This window comes from Lepidothrix coronata, unplaced genomic scaffold (genome assembly GCF_001604755.1).
Source record: "Lepidothrix coronata isolate B3197 unplaced genomic scaffold, Lepidothrix_coronata-1.0 Scaffold38, whole genome shotgun sequence".
NCBI lineage: Eukaryota > Metazoa > Chordata > Aves > Passeriformes > Pipridae > Lepidothrix > Lepidothrix coronata.
This window is the reverse complement of record NW_016690218.1, coordinates 3782826-3804428: the sequence shown is the minus strand read 5'-3', so window position 1 is coordinate 3804428 and position 21603 is coordinate 3782826. Positions and strand designations below refer to the sequence as shown.

The 21603-nt window shown below is 39.1% G+C and overlaps 2 protein-coding genes across 5 annotated transcripts in view; one reads left to right on the top strand and one right to left on the bottom strand.

Moving 5' to 3' along the window:
• RAB3GAP2 (RAB3 GTPase activating non-catalytic protein subunit 2) overlaps positions 1–19632 on the bottom strand; it is a 44050-nt gene extending 24418 nt beyond the window's left edge. For 2 of the 4 annotated variants that reach the window (XM_017812815.1, XM_017812818.1), the window contains exons 1-9: positions 19454–19629; positions 11058–11128; positions 7693–7816; positions 6527–6608; positions 4495–4542; positions 4315–4390; positions 4066–4167; positions 2923–3022; positions 327–425 (exon numbers count right to left, since the gene is read on the bottom strand). In XM_017812815.1, coding sequence (XP_017668304.1) covers positions 327–425; positions 2923–3022; positions 4066–4167; positions 4315–4390; positions 4495–4542; positions 6527–6608; positions 7693–7816; positions 11058–11128; positions 19454–19562 — 811 coding nt within the window. In that variant the 5' untranslated portion in view covers positions 19563–19629. Of the gene's footprint in view, positions 1–326; positions 426–2922; positions 3023–4065; positions 4168–4314; positions 4391–4494; positions 4543–6526; positions 6609–7692; positions 7817–11057; positions 11129–19453 lie in introns of all 4 variants that reach the window. The other 2 variants (XM_017812816.1, XM_017812817.1) reach the window with 2 other exon arrangements.
• Positions 1–21603, top strand: part of LOC108496272 (acrosin-like) — a 191869-nt gene that overhangs the window by 163915 nt on the left and 6351 nt on the right. The window lies entirely within an intron of this gene.

Below are 21603 nucleotides of genomic sequence, written 5' to 3'. Positions count from 1 at the left end.
ATGGTTCTTTGACCTCACAGAAATGGCAATAAATGCATCTGATCTAGTTTCTCTCAGCTGCTTCTCACCAAACAACAAAAGGACAAGACAGTTACAGCTGTAACATCCTTTCTCCCCTCAAGTGGAGAGGGAAGGCTCAATCAGACTAGAAAAGAAAGTAAAATGTATTTTTGACAATGGTTAATGAGATCATTTACTATGACAGCCTTTTCCCACTATTTATTTCTATCCAACCAGTACCACTAAGTGCTCTCAACCCAAATTTAACAGTATGAAAGCATTAATTTCATTTATTTAAATACTGGAAATTAAATAGAAATGCTTACCAATACTAGCATGGTCAACAATTGTATCCACATCTTGCAAACCCCATTTCTTATAAGCTAATGGTGGAGGCTGAACATTCTCATTGCCAGATGCTGCAGCTGACAAAAGTTGACAAAACACAAAAAAATTTCTACTGAGTCAAAGACAAAGGAATAGCATAACAGAGGGGAAAAACCTCGATGCAATCTGAAGTCAAAAAATAACCTAGTTTTAAATTCACATACATTTAAACACCTGCTGAGCGAAAATGGCCTTTTGAAATATTTGCTTCCATGAAATTAAAACATTTAAAAAAATAACTGAATAGAACTGCACGTGATATTCCATCACAACTATATCTCATACTTGCAGAGAGCTTTGTTTCATGAGTTATTTATGGTATAATATTCTGTACAATTTTAAAAAGCAACTATAATTTATTTCTGTGGTCTGGGCACGTTTAAGTGCAAACTCCTCTGCCCAAGTACTTGCAAAGTCAGCACATTCATCAGATGTGTAACAGTGAGCGGTAACAACAGTGGTAAAACTAAATGAATGACTGAAATTTTCAAAACACCTATTACCACAAGCACTGATGATCAAGAATGAAGGAAGATATGGCACTCCAGCTGCAGATATTGCAACAAGCTGTAAGTGCTTCCCTGCAAATGGTGATCTCTCACTGAAAGAGCAGAGTGTGTCTTGGTTATTAAAGTAGATGGGTGGATATTTCTCATTATAGTCTGTTTTCTTTTGCATTTGTTGCATGATTCAGAGAATATCAGGTTTTAAATTTCTGATTTTCAAGAGTTTTGTCTTCTCTCATATTTTCATGGAAGCACTACCTTTTCATTAGGAAGGACATGCATTATTAAATAGACCCAGGGAACAATTTAGCAGGGCAGATCAGGATCTGAGAAGGGCTAAAACCAGATGTCTAGGGAAGACTATTAGAATAAGGATACATATTTGATGCTTCCTCTAAAACAGCTTTTGAAGACAAAAAGAAGCAACCTCTAAGCACTCAGTAACCTCCACAGCTTTCTTCACTAATTTGGTAGTTTCCCTCTGAGCTCAAGTGCGCCTTTAGCATCCACATCAACCTCAGGCAAAGAATTCCACAATTTACCTCACACTGCATAAACATGCCTACTTTTTATTTTCAATTTACTATCACCTAGCTTCATTTCATGACACTTTGCCCTGAACTGAAAGAAAAAGGAAGCAATCCATTCCTACTGGCCATCCCCACGTGGTTCAGAGAAGAGCTGTTTCACCACAGCCACGTTTCTCAGTCCTTTATCACTCATCCCTTCTAGACAAGACTCAAGCCTTCGTTTAAGGGTGTTGCTGCCCAAACAGTTCAGGACAGCTGCCAAGCTGGCTGATCCATTGTGTTTCCCACCCACGCTCACCCTCGTGATTGTCCGCTGATGTGACTTGCTGGAGGGGAAACAAGAATCTCACAAATTTGAAGTTCAATGAGAACAACCATCAGGAAATTCAGGAGAACAATTCAGCAACAGCACTTGTGTAGGGATTTATCATGCAGAATTGTAACAGCACCACACCTGTGCCATCTACCACACTGTACTGTCACACAGTTCTCCTCTCATGCTTGAAAACTGACCTTGTTTCCAAAAGAGTATGAACAGGGACTGTACTAAAGGAACAGGATCAAACCAGGTATCCAAAGCTCTTAGACACGAACACAAAGAGCAGTGACCTTTACTGAAATCATCACAGCATTATCACTTCCAATAAAATTCTTACTTAAAGAGCATTCCACTGACAATGAAATCAGCACCATGACATGCTAAGAAGCACCTTAGCAGTTTGCTGTGGGTTAATGTCAGTGGGCAGCTAAGCATCACACAGCCACTTGTTCACTTCCTCCTATGGGGATGAGGAAGAGAGTCAGAAGAGCAAAAGGGAGAACGCTTGGGAGCTGAGATAAGGACAGCATGCAAATAAAGCAAAATAATTAATTTTCTTTACTACTTCCCATCAGCAAACAGGTATTTAGTTATTTCCAGGAAAGCAGGGCTACATCACACATAACAGTTACTTGGGAAGTCAAATGCTATAGCCCTGAAGGTTCTCCCTTTCTCCTTCTCTTCTCCCAGCTCTTATTATCTGACATATCATCATATAGTACAGGATATCTCTTTGGTCAGTTGGGGTCAGCTGTCCCAGCTGTGTCCCCTCCCAGTTTCTGGTGAACCCCACTGTCAGGGTAGTGTAAGAAACAAAAAAAGCCTTGACACTGTGTAAGTGCTACTCCGCAATAGCTAAAACATTGACATGCTATCAGTGCTGTTTTCATCACAAATTCAAAACTCAGCCCCATACAAGCAACTAAAAAGAACATTAAGTCTATCCCAGCCAGAAACAGTGTACAGTGTTATGGTGAGCATGTACAAGGCAGTCAATACTACTCGGACAACTCTTTCGGTAAAGGATAAAATTTTCCTGTAGGCAGTAGGTGTCAACAGTAGATGGACAAGCAAGGAAGACCTAAATTCCACCTTGATTTGATATTTAACCTAAGTAAACTTCATATACCATAAGGTACTATTCACGGAGTCAAAAATAAACACCTCCCCTTAAACGTACCTCTTGCTACCTGATTGCGACACGCACGAAGGGACTGAAAGAGGCTAAAACCATCAATTGTCACAATTGCTGCTGGGTACAAGATACTTAGCTCTTCATTCTGTGGAAAAAATAAGAGAACAGAGACAAAAACCAGATCACTGTTACTGTTGGAACAGTTTATTTTCTGGCATTTCATACTATTAACTACACAAAGATGAGGATTACATCCAGAGAGTTAATATCTAACAAGCCACAGGCAACAGACTAAGGCAAAACTACTGGAAGTCAGTATTAAACTGTCCAAAAAATTATTTAGGCACATAGTTTTATATTTTTATCTTCTTTTAATAACTTGTTTGCTTAATATATTTTACGGCTTAGGAAGTAAACACATAAATTACAGCAGTTTGTGAAGGCCACAGAAAAACAGGTTCCTCTAGAATGCAAGAGCCAAATTCTGGAAGTGGACTAGCCACTGAATTACCACTTGGGCACGTAGATGCTAATCTGCTGATACAAACTGAAGACTCAAATTCCTTAACGCTTCTGTATTTTAAAACTGATCCCAAAAACGCCACGCTAAGTCACATGAGCATTTGAACAAAGCAAACTTGGAAATTTCTGTAACTTCATTAATTTTCTGCATAAAGCAAGCCAGTTCAGCCAAGGGCAAAAGAAAGCTGCATTCTTTACTAAATAGCCTGAGCTCTGCAGAACCTTCTCTGCAGGAAATACTCAGAATGACATGCAGGTTCCTAGCCCTATAAATATTTTTTAATTTTCAGTCATCTTCTCTGTGAAATAATTAAGATAAGTTCTTATGAATGAGTACACATAGCTCTTGGCACCTGTCACGTAACATTTTCTCCTTCCATCAATGCATTATTGTACTTTGTGCTCACGGATGAATAAACAGAAAACGAATGAAGGATTCCTTTGCAAGGCTATTACAGAGAAAAAGACTCCAAAAAATAAAGACATTCTGAATCCTCAAACTATACAGGCATGAAGACTTCATAGAACAAGAAATCAAGAGCCTCTTGTTCTAAGGAACTGTCCATCCCATTGAAAACTGGTAAAGGACACAGAGGATTCACAGAGAAGACTCCCTTCCATACCCCATAACACTGCCACTTCGCTTTTGAAATAATCTGACAAAACCTGTTCTGTGACACCAGGATGTCTGGGAATTTCATAGGTTCTGCACTTTAGCTGTAGGACAGGATCTTCATTCAAAAGCTGTGCAAGAAGCAGTACTCCACTCTAGGAGAGAAAGAATAATAAGCATGAACGTTTCTGCCCCTTTTCCTTAGGGAAGGCAAAAAGCACTACCTGCAGAAACTAAAGTTTAAAATACACAGATGTTTATGACACCATCTTGCCCGTGGCCTGCCATGCTGAGGAACATACCTCGGTGTAAAAACGAACATAGCCAGAGGTGAAGCCAACCACAATGCAGGTCCAGTCAGGGCGGCCTGTGGAACTCCTGTTTCACAAAGATAGACTGGAAGTTAAAAACTGTTCTAAGCTGTCCGGGTATAAAAGTGTAATGTAAAGAGACGAGTCATGCGTATACATGTCAGCCCTTACCTCTTCTGACTTGCCAGTGGAATGCACAGTACACTACTCACACATTCACTAGAAACAGAAAGATAACATTAATGAGTTTTTCTCCAGTTTTGTAATTTTGCTCTACACAAGAGATCTTGCCAAGTCAGCATTTTAATTCTTTAATAATATATTAATGCAGCACATCATATATATTCATAGTAAGAAGCAAACAAAAGTCCATTTTAAAGACATTTTCAAGTTCAAGTTCAAGAATGCCCAAGTAGATTGCATGAGTGCTAATTACACCTTGCTAATGATGTCTTTCATAAATCACAGAGTTATTTTTCTGTCAGTCCTGTTCAGCAGATTCCAGTTAAATTTCATGTACCTAAGGGTAAATAACTTTTTCTGATCTATAATGATATACCAAGAACAACCATTTAAAAAAAAAAATCCAGTGGAACCATACTTATCAAAATAAATTTTTTTAATACATTATGCAATTAGGTAGACTTTATATCCACTGCATTTCACTGCCTTATAATTTGAGAGCATTAGAAGAGCTAATATGATCTTCCCAGATAATGCAATAACCAAGCATGCTCAATGCACGACAGGCAAAGCATGCAGAAGGCAAGCAGATTTACTTGTTACCATGGTATAAAGTTTTACACTGTCTGGGGAAACAGAAGCAGTACAAAGGTTTTATGAAACAACATATACATTCAAGATGACACCCCAAACAGCACTTAAAGCATAAATGCCCACATTACTGTTTATTATTTGCATTTCAGGTCACCTCCAATCCCCAAGGATAAGCAGGCTAGACAATTAGAGAAAGCTTTCTAAATGCAAGTTTGAGATGCAATTCCATTACATCCTCAAAGCAACGTTATTTATCTTGGTGAAATCTCATCTACCAATAGCAAAGCTTAGCCACCACAGAACGTTGTAGGCAACTTTAAGGAAAGAAAAAAAAAAACAAAATCAACCAAAAAAAGTCAAGTCTTCTGACAACCTGACAGTAATTGCCATATTTACACTTCCACAGAATAATAAATAAAAATAAATCAAAATGTAGTGAATATAACTGCACTTATCTATAGAGAGCTATCTGTTCTGAATGGAAGTGCCCCTCAGGGCTGTAACAGCAGTGAGAAACAAACTCTCAAACAGAATTTCTTTTCTTTTTTTTTTTTAAAAAAAAAGATGTCAGGATAATTGCAGTGGTAACATGGGAGGAAAAAAACCCACAAATTCAAAGATGCACATACATAACAGTTCAAATGTGTAGCAGCAGCAGTTTTATAAAAGGGTTATGATTTTTACAGATTGGAGAGAAGCTGATTAAATCAACACCTCCTGCAGCACAACAGAGGGTTGAAGCCAATAGGGAGCACATTCAAAGGCAAACAGCAACTCAAGGCTGCAAACTTAATAACAAAGTGCAAAATCTTCTTCCATATGGAGATTCAAGAAAGGGTCTTTCTGGTTGTTTGAAGAGAGATTGAGCAAAAATATTGTATAAATACCAAACACATGATCAAAGCAAATTTTCCAATGACTTACAGCCCAAACCCATTTCTTGATCAGAGAGAGGACTTTAAAATTCCTTGAGGTTTTGAAAATGAAGAGAAGTATTTCTAAAACAACTTCATACATTTCCATTTGCAACACCCCCAACAAAATTTCTTCTCTACTATAAAAGTAGATTTTTCAAAAAGGATACTCTTTTTTTGTCCTACTAGAACAAGAACTTACAGAAAGCATGATAACCCAGATTTATTAAAATGCCTAAAGTATACACAAATACACTGATCTGCACAGAGAACATTTCTTTTAATTTGTATGAACCTGTCCTGAGCCATCACACAATGCATGAGTGATCTTTGCATGAGTGACAGTGTTTCTGATCACCCAGGTTACTTTATGTTGCTTTCCAACAATACATAAGACCACAAATGCACTCAGACAAAAAAAAAAAAAAGAAAAGAAGCACAAGTACAAAGCATTTTACTAATTACTAAACATGAAAAGAACATTTTAATCACAGCTGCATTTCAACACCTACCCTTCTTCAACATTCAGAGAGCCACTCCAGCCAACAGCATATTGCATTTCCTCTTTCCCCTTGTCACTGTGCTTCCATTTAGCTGCCATTAAGAATAAAGACACCATCCATAAAACTGTAATGTTTTACATCTCACAATCCTTCTCTTCTGTACAATACATCCTACCACACTTAGATTAAGTACCAATTACAGACCCTGAAAATCATAAAAGCAACAAGACATTCTTAGTGACTTTTCTAAGGAACCTGACGCATGGGGACACTTCTGCCACTGTGTGGTACAGCTGCCACTGTGCAGTTCAGCAGAGGCAGTTCTCCAGCCAAGTGAGTTAAATCACTTCTTTGTGCTTGATGCAATAAGAACGTTATAAGTAGTGCCGCTATCTTTTCATTTTTAGTGACAAATTAGCAACTAGTCTACATCAGACTTGGAACACACAACTTGGCAGGGAATGACAATGCAGCATGACAACTCCATGCAATCTGCCCAATTATGCAACTCTGAGCTTCAACAGCCAGTTTTTTGGTTTAATATTCCCCTTACCAGGAGGTTTCTCTTCATCATGCTCCTGTGCCACCAAATGCAGCTGTTAATAGCACCAGCACCCCAGACAACAGCACATATGTAAACAGCAGTTGGAGGTACCTTTAAAAGTTCCCAGAGCCCTACTTTGGAGTAAAATATAAAGCCACCCATTGTTCAACATGGAGAAGAATTTTCTATCAAAGGTGGAAATCTCAAAAGCAATTCACAGTAATATTCCCTCCTCCAAGTGACACTGGCTCAGGTGGGTCATGTTTTCCAAGGGAAAATTAAAATAAGGTCAAGTATTTCTTAATGGCTAAAACTAACACAAAAGTTTTGTTTTTCTTATTTAGCAAAATTAATGTCAATATCTTTAAACATCTCAAACAACTGGGTAGTTATAGTACAAATGAATTATACATGATGAAAAAGTTCTTGGTCAAAATATAGCTGAGAAGCAAAAACAAATCAACTTACTTGCCAATCAATACCTAGAAAATGCATGATGTGCACTATAAAACACTCCAAAATTCTTGAAGTCATGACTTGGGGGATAAGCAGATGGGGGTGGGGGAAACAAATCTTGCCCTGGTTCCTATAAAGTGTACTAGAAGACACAGTTAGCAGCAGGTATACTTACGCACTAGAAAGACTGCTTTCTGTTCATTAGCTATTACCATCAGGTCATTTGTTGGTGACAAGGACAACACACAGTCCTGAAGCCAGTAATTTCTCTGGTTCTTGGAATTAGATTCCTCTTCTTCCTACAGGTAAAGCTTTAGTCAAGGTATGCAATAATTTTAAACACAGAAGAACTTGCAAGATTCATGACAACAACTTGAATTGCCCTCCATAGCAGCACTAAATGGACTATTATTTATCACATCACACAACTCCACCTTGCATGAAGTCATGAGAAAAGCATCAACCCTGCACTAATTCTGTGTGTTTACAAAGCAGAAAACAAAGAAGTATTCATCACTAGCTCTACTCCTCAAAATCTTCTCCTTTCAAAGAGACACTAGGAGAATGAGATCTAAAGTTTTACAGTTATTGATTAAAGACTGGAGAGAATCTCTTGAGTTATTCTCATTACAATCCGTACTCAAAATGAACAATTTATCCAAGCTCACACACTGACCAGCATTAAGTAAACACAAGCACATAGGAAGAAGGTAATTTAGCTGGTATTCACACTAAGGCCTCATGGTAACATGTATCAGGTGCCTTTCCACAAAGTAACTTCACAATGAAACAAATCCCAATGAAGTGGTGCCAAGTTTTAATGGTATAATGATGAGTAAGTAAAAACTTAGATACCGTCCTCATGTATAAAAGCAAAAAAATTGCATCTTTTTTCCTGGGAGCAACAAGCCAAATATTTGCTCATGTAACATAGGAGCTCCAGCTAACCACAGTTCAAAGGCAGGCAGTAACAGGTTTTGAGTGAAGTGCTACAAGGTCTCAGAGTTGATCCTTAGATCCATCCCTTACCAGATACCAGCAACACACTTTCCCTTGTCCACACACTCCATTTCCATAGCCACACATTCAATCCTATGTCCTTCTCTCTCTCCAAAACATTACTCCATCCTCTAGTATTTCAAAGCAGCTAAGCACAAATAAAAAACCCAACAACTTCAGTGCAATCATTTTCTGATCTGTACTATTTATTCTCTTATAATAAAGTTGCACCTGCTTGAAAACACACAAATTTAATCCCAGTAGAAAAAATAAACACCAAACTGTAAGAATAAATTGCATATCATGCTCTTAATCAGCTGTTCATTGTATTTAGTTCCTTTCGTAAGGTTGTACCATAAAAATGGTCACTGTGGACAGAGCAATACTCTGTATATGCATCATAAAGTCTACATTAGCACACTTCAAACATTCTGCTAACTACCTTTGTTCACACTCTCAATTTGTGCAAGAGGAGAACCTACTGTCATGTCATTTTTGTCTGCTGATGGATGTCAAGTTCTATAGCAACTCCCTATTTACTGGCATTTTTCAAGACTTTACAAAAAGGCAGTGAAGTTTTCTGAGATACTCATGACAACTTTAACTCCTCCTGACAGAGATAAATGCATTATGTGCAAAAATACACAAGCAAAAGCCAAAGAAAAGCCTTGTACTAATTTTTAATGGCATGATTTTCAAACTGAGGAAAAAGAAACAGAAATGAAAGGTTTGTTGAAAGATTAAAAGGAATTAAAATTGTATTCCAGATAGAAAATTTAAAGTTATCTGTAAACATATTCAAAGAACTTGAAATCTAAAGACATAAAACATGGCCACCTCATATTAGTGACAAAAATAAGCTGAGGGTTAAAACAATAAAAGCACTGAACTTGTCAAAACAAATTACTTAAAGGTGAAAAACAGAATGATTAAAATCAGCATTTAAGAAAAGACATCAACACCATCATTCATACAACACAGCTAATCAGTTCCACAAAAGAACACCTTATGGAAAAAAACCAAAACTTTTTTCCACTTTCAGTACCTTCTCAGAAGTTATGTTCCATGAAAGAGATACTTGTCAAGGGACAAGCAATTCCAAGAAACAATTACTTTTTTTGCCAACTATAATACAAATTAAGAGCTAAAGGCCTTAACAAGGGAAGTCATTGTTCTATTATACTAATAATTCTCAACTCTGTGTTAGACTCATGCAGTCATTTTTCTGTATGTTCACACATAGAGACTCACGTATTTAAATGCTCCTACCCAGAACAACCTGTTTGTTGTGTATGACAGCAAACTCCTTCTGAAGAGTTTGACCTGGAATCACTAGTGACTTTAGAGAAAAACACGTAAGTAGAGGATGCAGTGTTTAGCAAGAAGGATGTGAACTACCTGTTGGAAGAGTGTGACAATTAAAGAGCAGAAATTTAAACTATTTCAATTTAGCAGCACCTGCTGCTTCTATCAAATTACAACATGAAGTAGAAAAAACAAGCATTTGTTCTCCTCATTCACAAAGTTATACACATTACAGCACATCTAACAAAGATGTGGCCTGAGAAACACACTCATTTCATGGCAATTATAGAGGAGTTGAGTAACAATCCTATTTACAACTTTTTATACTCCTGTCATTCCCGACATCAGTGTCAGCGATTCATCCCTGAGCGACACCGTGCTCATTTCAACTTGTCACCTCACCTGAAATACCTGTTTCCCTGCTGAAATAAGCAGTCACAAGGATACTGCCCAACTCCTTAGGCATAATTCCTGCCCACTGACATGATGACAGCAGATAAGAGCATTTTGTTAGCACAGTGAGGTCTGGATTCCTCAGTCTACCCCATGAGCTCTTAGAGGGATTTAATCAAGCAATTCTGTTGAGATGACTCATTCAGCTGCAAAGGATTTCTACAAAGACAGCTTCTTTAACATCTCAAGTCAGCTGGTAGCTAGAAGTCTCAGTCTTACAAACAATTCACAGACTAGCCATGCTGCTCTTAGCTGAACTAGTTGGGCAGAAGAATGTTTTCCCCCTTTAAAGAGCAACTATGCTGTTCCACATATGTAGCTTAATCCCTCCTGTGACACCATCCACATATGACAACATAAAAAGAGTACTACATGATCTTCAGGAAGATGTCTGTGCCAGCGGTTCCTGATTGAGTAGCTTTTGATTTTTATTAATTCATGAGAGATTATTACAACTTCACTGCCATGCCCTACTGTCTCTGGCTAGCTATAGGACAAAAGAGATGCCCCCAGCTGCAGCAGCACAGAAAGATGTGTGTATACTCTATTGAGAAAAAAGCCTACAGAATACAAGAATATCACAATAGGTAACATCCAAGCTATATTTAGAAACAATTACAGGAGCAAGGGACAAAAAAGCAGTCACACTTAAAACACAGGTCAAGATGCTTCTTGCCTAGGTGATAGCTATATAGGAGGAAAAAAAAAAATCACACACACAAACTGCGGAACATTTTCTAGTATAGGCAAGTTAGCAATGAAAACTCATTTAGATGAACTTACAGGTTCTTGCAACTCTGCTTCATCCCAGGCTCCCCAGCCACCACCATCTTCCCAGCTTGCTGATTTGCCTGCTTAAAGTGAAAAAAGATTTGTAACATGCATACAGCACAGGAAAAAAACCAAAACAAAATAAAAAAAAAAAATCACAATTAAGATGATTCCTGGTGGTCATTTTTCTTTCCTCACCAATGCATTATAACTTTGTTTATAGCAGATACTAAATGAGTTCTACAGAAAGAACACTGAAGTGCTACAAAGGGCTGTCTTATTTCTCTATATTTTATTTACTTCCATTTCTGACACAGCAAACAGTGCTTGGGACAACACATCACTGATCCTTCAACAGGGCCTTTCTGCACTTTACTAGAAAAAATTATTCCATTAAATTTGTGTTTTCTCAATTTTCAGACATTTCAAGAGAGCCAAGATCTATTTGTAGTTTTATGTTGTAAGCTGAAGTGAAGAGTGAGGGCAAAGGGGAAGCCTAAGTGTCCACTTGACAAAAACTCTCTCCAGCAGGTATAGAGACCTAAAGCCTCACTGAAAAATCTAAGCTTTAGCTCGATTTATCTAATTTCTACTACTCCAAAGACAAGAAGAGCCCATTTGTACATATTAGGCAGCTACAAAGGGAGAAGGGACAACAGGCTCCCTCCAACCCCTCATGCCCCCAGATGCTTTACTAAGAGAACCTGTAACACACTACAAGAACCACAAATGTATCATTTCATGACAGATAGTATTTCTCTACTTAAGTATAGTACTTTCCTTTTCATAATGTGGATTTTCATTTGGTTTAAGTCAATTACAGGACCAGCCAACAGCAACATAAGGTCATTTTACAAGGGAATGATTGTACACAGAAATTCATCCGTGACCACAAAACATCTGAGCCCAGAATAATGCAGATCCCACCACCAAAGCAAAGCAAAAACTCAAGGTATGGCCTCTGAGGAGAAAACAAGCACAAGGTCCTTGGCTATTCAAGTCTTAGCAAGACAACACAGAGGAAAATTAATCAGTTGCAATGATGTCATTCAGAAACCTCAGAAATGACAACCTTTCAAAATACCTCAAACACCTGAGAAAAGAGATTCATAGAGACAGGCCTACTTCTCAATTGTCTTACAAGAGTGAATGTAGAAGCCTTATAAAAAATCTGAAATTTTTTCACCTAAAAATACAGAACTTGATGTGAATTTAACAGCCACTGGTATTTAGTAGTAGCAGATACACAATTTGCAAACACCACCATTATTGGGACCCTCAATAAATCAACAAGCATCACTGTAGTCCAGTAGAAAGGCCACGGACTGACTTCCATCCAGCATGCACTATGGAAGCAGTAACACCAATAAGACTTCAAGAGTTTTTCAAGGATTTCTTTCAAGTTTTTCCATCAACTGTTGTCATGGCTAATTTGACCTTAAGAAGTTTAAATATGCCTCAAATTAGATTAAATTTAGTTTTAAGCAAGCAAGAGTTTACCGTTTTGGACGGTCAAACAGGACAGACAAAAAGGTTTGTATCAAGGCCACTCCAATCTTATTTGATTTAAAAACTCTAGTTCCTTTACCACCAAGCAAGGAAAAACAAAACAGTGTACAGTAGAATGAAACAGAAATACGGTTTTTGTCTTTTATAGGCAGATTTTAAAACTTTTGTATGACTAATGAAGACAAAAATCTTTGAAAAAAATCTTTGAAAAAAATATTTTAGCTTAAGAAACAAACTTTCTACCAACGCTGTTGAGAACAGCAAGACAGTATTTCACAAGATAGTAGAAGACAAAATGCCCACTCCAAGAATAATCTTTGTAAAATTAAAAAGTCTGTATCATTTTCCAAATGGGTGAGTCAGACAGTTTTACTGCATCATCATCAATACAGAAATAACTGCATGGTTATTTCAGGCGTAGCTATATAAGCAACAAGCTTCCAAGGGTCACGGTCTCATCCTGTACTTGAGGTTGAAAATTTTCCAGTGTAAAAATATAAACATATAAATGAGAATTATGGCAGATGCTGTTGAATATAAACCACATGAAGAAAACAGTAGCTAACTTCAATTTTAGTTTAAGATACCTAATAAAACTCTGCTAGTGTTTGCATTTTATTATCTCAGAAGGCAACAAAATCTCCTTCCTATAAAACTCACGAAGGAAAGAAATCTGTCAGCGTGCCACAGTCCAGAGAGAAACACAACCATATCCAAGGAACACAGTCGGGGTGCCAATGCTGGCCCTATGGCACAGAGCAGACCAGCATTCCCAAGAAACATCAGCCACTTCAGTTCTGAGACTGAACACCCACAACAGCAAACTTCATCTGCGAGAACTCTGGCTGCCTCTTTGAGAACAGCTGCACTTTCACGGTGGTTGTCATCTTCCTCAGGTGACACTAAGTCAGCCAAAAAAGACGGAAAAATTACGTAAGGGTGAGTCACTGTTCTACTGACAAAACTGCAGAGATGTTTTGGAGCTGTGACCTGCTCTGCAAAGCCAGCACCTCCTCCAGCTTACCAGGGTTTACAAGTTTCCTCCTTCATGTCCATCCTCCACATCATATAGATTGCCCCTGCATGCGCTTTCATGTGTATTTCTCAAGCCTTTGCATCCAGCCTTTCCATATATTGTTTCTTTTTTTAAGAAGAAATGAAATTACAACTGATTTCTTACTCATGTTATTTAGATACTTCACCTATGCAATGGCTACTGAAGCAAGGTATTAAACAACAGACAACTATCTCTGGAACAATGGACAGAGAAAGCACAGAGGACACACTGTCATACAGGAACTCAAAGCACACAGTTATTCACCTGTGCCAATGAATTACAAAATATTCCATGGACACTGTCAGCTTGCAAAGACTTTCCCATCCACCAGCGATTGATAAAGTCAGTCAAGTGAGAGATGGCACAGGGTCCAAGTTGTGATACAATGAAGATTAATAAATACCCCACCATTTCCTTTAGTAACATTACAGATCTGAACTAGCAATTGTGGAACGTAACACGTTATCTAAAAATCAATACCTAAACAAGCCCTAAACAATTCTTCACTTGCAACATGTCCATTTTTCCAGTTCCCCATTGGGGAAAAAAAAAAAAATTAAAAAAATTAAACTTTCCTGCACAAATCTGTATTTCCATTTCATCTCTACCTCTTACTAGTAGCAGATGTCTTATAAGCAGTTCTCCTTACTGGGATAAAGCAGCAGCAATATTCCAGATTTTGCTTTACTGCAGACATTGTAAAAATAAAAGTCTATTCTACTGGGTCTACAAGAATCACTTAATCCTTTAATTTGAAGCATACAGCATTAAAACTCCATCAGCACACTTGAAACTTCACAGTTGGTTTAAACACTGCACATGTGCAACACTCACATTTATCCAGAAGAAAATTCATTTTAAGCATGTTTATCATAAACTTAATACCCACAAGAACAATTTCTACTAAGCATGTTTTGCTTAAAAGAGAAGGACAGAGGACAGAGAAACAATAGGAACAGATCTAGACCAACGAGGTCTAACTGGCATTTTACAGGTCAAACTCAAGATGAAAGATGATTTTACTCAGTCTAATATTTTCTCCCCAGATTACAGAATATATATCTGAGCACAGAAAATTGCCACTGTCCTCCCTTCCAGAGCAAGAAGCAATCTGGGGTAGGCAGCAGAAGCCTTTTCCTCCTGCCCTCACATCTATGTTCCAGCTCTACAGAGCAGGTTATCAGAGGACGTGCTTGGACACACGCACTTAAAAGTGTGTAGTTTGTTGGATTTATGATCTTCCAGTTTGTTTCCCATTCATGCTTTAAGAATATAAAAAAACAATAGGTAATAGCTCAAGAAAAGATTGCTTAAGTGCAAGAGTTGCAGATTTTATTGTTCTATGTACATTTACTACAATTCTGATACTGTTGCATTGCATAATTAATGAAGAAATAGAAACAGTTTCTTTTCTTTCCAGGCCAAGGAATTTTAGAAATAGTTTAGAATCTTCTTGCTGTTCAGTAATCACAGGCTGTTTACTCCCAAACCTCCTCCACCGTGGGGACTGACAAATATATTAGGCTATTTTGCCTCTTTTGAGACTAGTATTACATTTGTTTTCTCTTATCACTTCAGACATTCATAAGTGGAAAAAAAAAAAAACCCAAACCACTCAAACTAAGTTAGCTCTCTAATCTCAAAAAGAACCACTTGAGCATTTTTTCCTCTTTAAGGTGGTCACAATTGCTTTCAACAGAATAAAAGATGAGGAAGTTAAAAATAATCCAGGTACTCCACAGATTTCTTAAATAAATGCTGCAAAGTTCCATGGCTTACAGTCGTAACTTAACTCCAACAACAAAGTTCGACATGCTGTAGAGGGGGGAAAAAAGCACAGAGGAAACAAATGAATAGATTACATACATAGTGTTTCGGCTTTTTTTCAGATGCAAGTAACACCTTAAAGTTACAGCAAGAATGAAGAAAGTCTATCCAGTAAAAGAGGTGTTAAAGAAGTAAAACACTTAGGTGAGAAGATAATTTGGATGAAGCACTCTGACACCATTCTGTCATCTATACTGAGAGCATGTCATTTAGTCTTCCCCGCATCTGAGAATGTATTAACAATTACAGATGTAACACAGTTCAGGCAGAGTGCATATTTTTATGATATTTTACATGAAAACTGAAAGAAAGGAATCATAAATGTACATAATACCATCTGGAGAGGGAGGATCTGATTAATGAGGCAACAGAAAAGATCTTGTCACAACAGTCTAATATGAGAATATACCAAATTCAATAAGACTGATATGGAAACAGTTAAGAACAACTCTATTGCTAAATGCAATCTAGAATTTGACTTTGTAATGTAATTTTTTCTTTGTAACCTTGTTGGCAACTCAGAAATAAAAAGCCTGGCCTTCCATATTTCTGAATTAAATTAGCTGATCCAGATAAGGCCAAGTGTACAAGCACAACTCCAAACACATTGTTTAGAGGAACTGGGCTGAAGAGCACGATGGTGTCAACATAACAGGGCAGGATTCTGGAAAAGAGTTTCTCTGACAGGCTTAAGTCATCATTTCTACCATAAAAAGAAGCAGCAAAGTGACACCTCATAACTGAGTAACCCCCCAAATCAGGGGGTCAATTTTTTTCTTCCCCTGAATAAGCACAGAGTCGCTATCATAGATACAGGTATCATTGCTTAGGAATCCCCAAGGTCAAGTTTGGTTTTGTTGGCTTTTTTCCTTAGTAATTTCATTTAGGTAATAGGAGATAACAACACTTGGGAACTAAAAACATCAAGAAAGTACTGATTTTTTTTGTTTTGCCTTAACGCCTCCAAATCATATCTAGCAGCAGTCCTACCTGGCTATGTCACTGAGTTGCTGTCATCAAGCCTATCAAATGTTCCAAAACACAGTTCAAGTTGAGAGTCTACTGAAGGAACAGAGACACACATCACTCCAAACAAATTGCAGCTAAATTCCTCAATTTATAAAGATTATAGAAAATGTTATCTGTCTTTATGGCTCTGTTTTCTGCTCTTTTCAGTTAAATATCCATTAATTTCTAAATGCTAAAATTGTTATGCCTGTAAAGCTCTATTACATCTTGCAAATAAGATGGACTTTTTTGTTCACATGCATGCCTTATTATAGACAGCTGTATAATGGAGTTAACTGTTACAGCTGTTTTCTGATCTAGCCAACAGGCATCTCAAAACATCTTCAACACAGCAAGCTGTCAAATTAAATATGATGCAAATACTTCCTACTCTCAGTATTTGCACATTTGAAGCAGCAGTTTTCAAAGCCACTTAGGAACCACTAGGCTCAGGACCCACAGAGGATTTGTGCCTTAGTAGCAGCATTTACTTTTTCCAATAATCTTAAATTCTCACGCTTTTTTAGTCCTGTTCACTAAAATATGAAAAAGCATTCAAAGCAATTTTTTTTTCTAGAGAATAAAGATATGGCAAATCCATATGAAGCACCTTTAACCAACTTACTCTATATTACTGGGTTTATTTATTTAAGCCATGTGAGGTAAGATCCACCCTAGCACCTGTTATTCTAATATGTGCTGTGAAGCAGAATACAGCTACTTTTTTATTGTACATGAATGGTCACCTCAAGCAGCCTAAAAACATTTCTCAGGTTATTTCAGCATTGCATGACTAACAATTTTAACACATGATTGAATCAGAAGCGCATGAACCCTTCCTTCCAGTTTCCTGACTGAGCACGGAACTGCTGCAGCAGCAAAGCAGAACTGAAGGAATGAGCCTGATGGGAAAACAAGCTCCAGTTCCACACAGCCAAACCCAGCCTTTTCTAACTTAGGATACCTCTACAATTTATTTACCTCTAAGTTAAGATACCTCTGCAAGTTGTAGCAGCATTTCTCCCTGTCATGGACGAATGCATTAAGAATTTCTGCTTCAAAATTACTAAGTTATAATCCTGTGTCTAAGCCACTTCGGGAACTCTCGTTTGCTGGTATTTATGCTCATTTATCCTAAACCATGAAAACAGCTGTGGTATCAAAAAATCCCAGGCACAAATCCAAAAAATGTCAATGAATCTAAATGAGCAGTATTTTGAAGAACACTCACTTCTGACACTCTGTCTCAATGACTGAAGGAGCAAATATAAAAACAGTCCAGAATATAGCCCACTCATTAAACTATCAGAATAGCACATTTTGGAACCTGCATCTGTGCTTCTATCACTGCTTCTGCCAGATCAGGCAGTTTTACAACATACTAAATATTTTCCCCTTTTACAGCTGCCATTTGACAAATCCAATCCAACAAAAGTGTCCAAAAGACATTTTATAAAAACGTCTTTCACACGTACCACCAAATATGAGAGATATATTTTAATTTCTTTCAGCACATACTTCTAGAAACACAAACCCATAACAATCCTTTGCTTTTATCTTCAGAATTCAAGACACTAACAAGAACCTTACAGTTCCAGAATCCCTCCTTTAGATACAGATACTAAAAGAAAAGCCATATGGAACCTGTATGGATTTTCCAGAGAAGAATCAGAGTCAATAAACAAGCACAACTAGCAGCAAAAAACTGTTTTCTACCAAAACTTTTGCACAGAGAAGTTTTAGTGGCAAAATTAAGTAGCTGAACATATACTATCCTTTTAAACTTTTTTTACAGTTGTTGTATCATCTTTTTGACAGGACAGGGGCCAACAGTATTAAACTGGAAGAGAGTGTATTTATATTGCATATTAGGAAGAAATTTTGTAACAAAGAAGACAAGGCACTGGAGCAGGTTGCCCAGAGAAGCTGTGGATGTCCCATTCCTGGAAGTGTTCAAGGCCAGGCTGGATGGGGCTTTGAGCAGCCTGGTCTAGTGGAAGGTGTCCCTGCCCATGGCAGGGGGATTGGACTAGATTAAAGGTCACTTCCAACACAAACCATCCTATGATCTCCCCCTCTTTTAATTTCCCCATAGACATTTTAAGCTTTTTATATAAGCACCTTGCTGCTTTCTCTCAAAGCTGTTTACAGCTGTGAGAACTTTTACAAGCATCCTCATTAACCATTTTGAACACTTTCTTTCCATACTGTTTCCAGAAACAGTTTGCATATACAGTTTTTATATATACACATACACACACACACATATGTACACAGTTAACCAGTGTGGCAGTAACAACATACAAGAAACACTGTTTTCATTCCCTGTACTGTCTATCCTGGGCATGGATCTGCTGAGAACACACAGCTTCTGTGCTGGGCAGCTCAGCCTTCACTGTGCCCTGCCTCACACAATGGAAACCTGGTCCACAGCTCCAGACTGTAGTTGCTGTAAGATTTGCTCCCTTTAAATTTAAGCTGCCAAACTAAACCTTTAGCATACTTTAAGTGTATTATGCATTATTAGACAACCTTGCGTGCACAACGTGTGGCTCTGTGATTCTTTATTAAGAGCATCTTCAGACACCTGCAACTTTCACCTCGAAGTTTTGAGGCATGCGGGGTCACCGGCCAGAGAACTTCACACCACAAGGTAAGGACTGACACCTGAAACTTCTGGACATCAGGAAAACCTGACCTTGCAGGTGAAGATATGGCAGCTCTGGTGGGACAGCCACCTTTTAAGGGCCTTTACCACGGTAACGACCCCGAGCGCTCGGGGTTACCGCGGTCACCCGGGAGCGGGCGGGAGGTTCAGAGAGAGGGGACGAGGGGGTGCAGCCGGCACTGGCCTCGCCGTCAGACACGCTCGGCCGCGACCGGCGCGGAGCCAGTCCCGCGGGAGGGCCGAGCCTGCCCCGCTGCCCTGAGCCCCGCGGGGGCGGCCCCGCCACCCGCCCCCCGCCGGGCCGGGCCCCCGCGGCCCCGCACCTCGGGGCGCACTCACCGCTATCCCTGCCGGCCGCGGCGCTGCCCGGGCGGCGGTGCGGGCACAGGAAGTCGCGGGCCGCCTCCAGGTCCTGGAAGTGGCCGAAGGGGACGAGGGCGCAGGACATGATCCCTGATCCTGATCCCGATCCCGGTGCCACCGCCCAACCCGGAAACCGTCCACGACTTCCCTCAGGCCCGGCGCGGAGCCGCGCACAGCGCATGCGCCGCGGGAGCTGTCACGTGGCGCCGGCGGCTGTGGGCGGGGCGAAGGGGGCGGTCACTGAGGGGCGGGGGCGGGACCGGGATTTACCGGGTGGTGCTGTGGGATTTAAAGGGGGGTGCAGTGGGGTTTAGCGACAAGCGCTGGTAGGGTTTCACGGTGTCAGTTAGTTTGGAAAAGACCTCTGCGATCATCGAGGCTAACCTCCGACCCAACATTGCCGTGTCAACTAGACCACGGCACCAAGTGCCACGTCCAGTCTTTCCTTAGGCATCTCCAGGGACGTGACTCCAGCACCTCCCTGGGCAGTTCAACCCAATGTCTAATCAACCCTTTCTTGTGAAGGAATTCCTCCTAATGTCCAACCTAAACCTCCTCTGGCACAGCTTGAGGCTATATCCTCTCATCCTATCGCTACTTCCCTGGGAGAAGAGACTGACCAGCCACCTGGCTACACCCTCCCTTCAGGCACTTGGCAAAAGGTCACCCCTGAGCCTCCTCCTCTTCGGGGTAAACAATCCCAGCTCCCTCAGCCGGATTTCACCATCCAGGTCTAATGGTGAACTAGCAGGGCCCCAAACACCCATGTTACTGTGAAGAATAGGTAACACCTCCAGTGGGTAGTGAGAACAGGGTTTCTTTCAATCTTAATTGCTCTTGCAAATACAAAGAGATTTTATGGTTTTATTGCCAACCAATTTCTATTCCTCCTCTGGATGCTGAGGCATCTGAGTGGCAGCAGTGATTATGATGAGTGAGATTTGTTGTGGAGTGGCATCAGTACAGTGCTGACGGCCGATCCTCAGCCTCAAAAACCTTCCCTCAGGACAAGGAGGAAAAAAAAGCGTGTGTGGGAAGAACACCAAGGAATGTTTTCTGGGCCCTAAAGAAACACAAATTGCCCTGTACACAAGACTTGGCAAATTTTTAAATGGATCCTAGTCAACCATGAAATTACAGATATATTTATATATATATGTATTTATTTTTGCTATTTTTTATTATATATCTATAAATATAAAAATTCAGTTTCTTGTTTTCACACAGGTGCCTTTTATTTCATAGATAACAATGTGTGTCCTTGGATACCATCCAAGGAGTCCTTCTGCTGTGCCTTTTGCAACCGGACTTGTCTATCTCTCATTGGCCTCTTTAGCCACCAGTGCACTTGTAGCAAATGTGGGTAGAGTCCTTCCCAAATCTTTGTTTGTGAAGCCTAGCTATGATGATGATGAAAAAATAACGTGTGTCTTGAGAAGTTAAAAGCAGAAATGATTGATCAAGTGGTTCAAGTCCTTCTGCAAGTTTGGTTTGTGGTCTAGATCTTCTGGATGGTATTTAAACACCTTCTAAGACTGAACAGATTTTTAATAAGAGAAGCTTCATGCTGGATTGGGTTCTCAGGCAATACACAGGTTAGACTTGAATTTAAACAGATGAATAATCCTGTGGCTATTCAATACAGAGTTGCTGAATGCTGTTTTTCTGATTGGGCATAAAATTACAAGCTATGGAACAATGGGAATTATGTTATTCAAAAATAAGGTCACGGTGCAGGAAAGGTTGATACACTGTTATAAGGAATGGATAATGACACTGAAGATTTGAACATGTAAAGCCTGCGAGGAAAAACATATTTCATGCCATTTTAGACCCATAAAATGCACAGTCACTAGTAATCCCAAGTGAATAAATAAAGAATATGCAAGTAATTAAATTAACAACCAGTTTTATCATTCTTTAGTGAAGCTTTCATCACATTATGAAAATCTTCTTTAGAGACAAGTGCACAGTGTAAGACTGTCATATCCCTGCCTGGTTTGCTGTACACAAAGAAGTCAAGTTACAAAACTGCCAAGATACCAATTAAAGCATAAAATAAGGCAAGGAATAATTTAGCAAGTAAGTTTAGTAGGTTTAGATTAGATAGTAGAAAGAAATTCTTG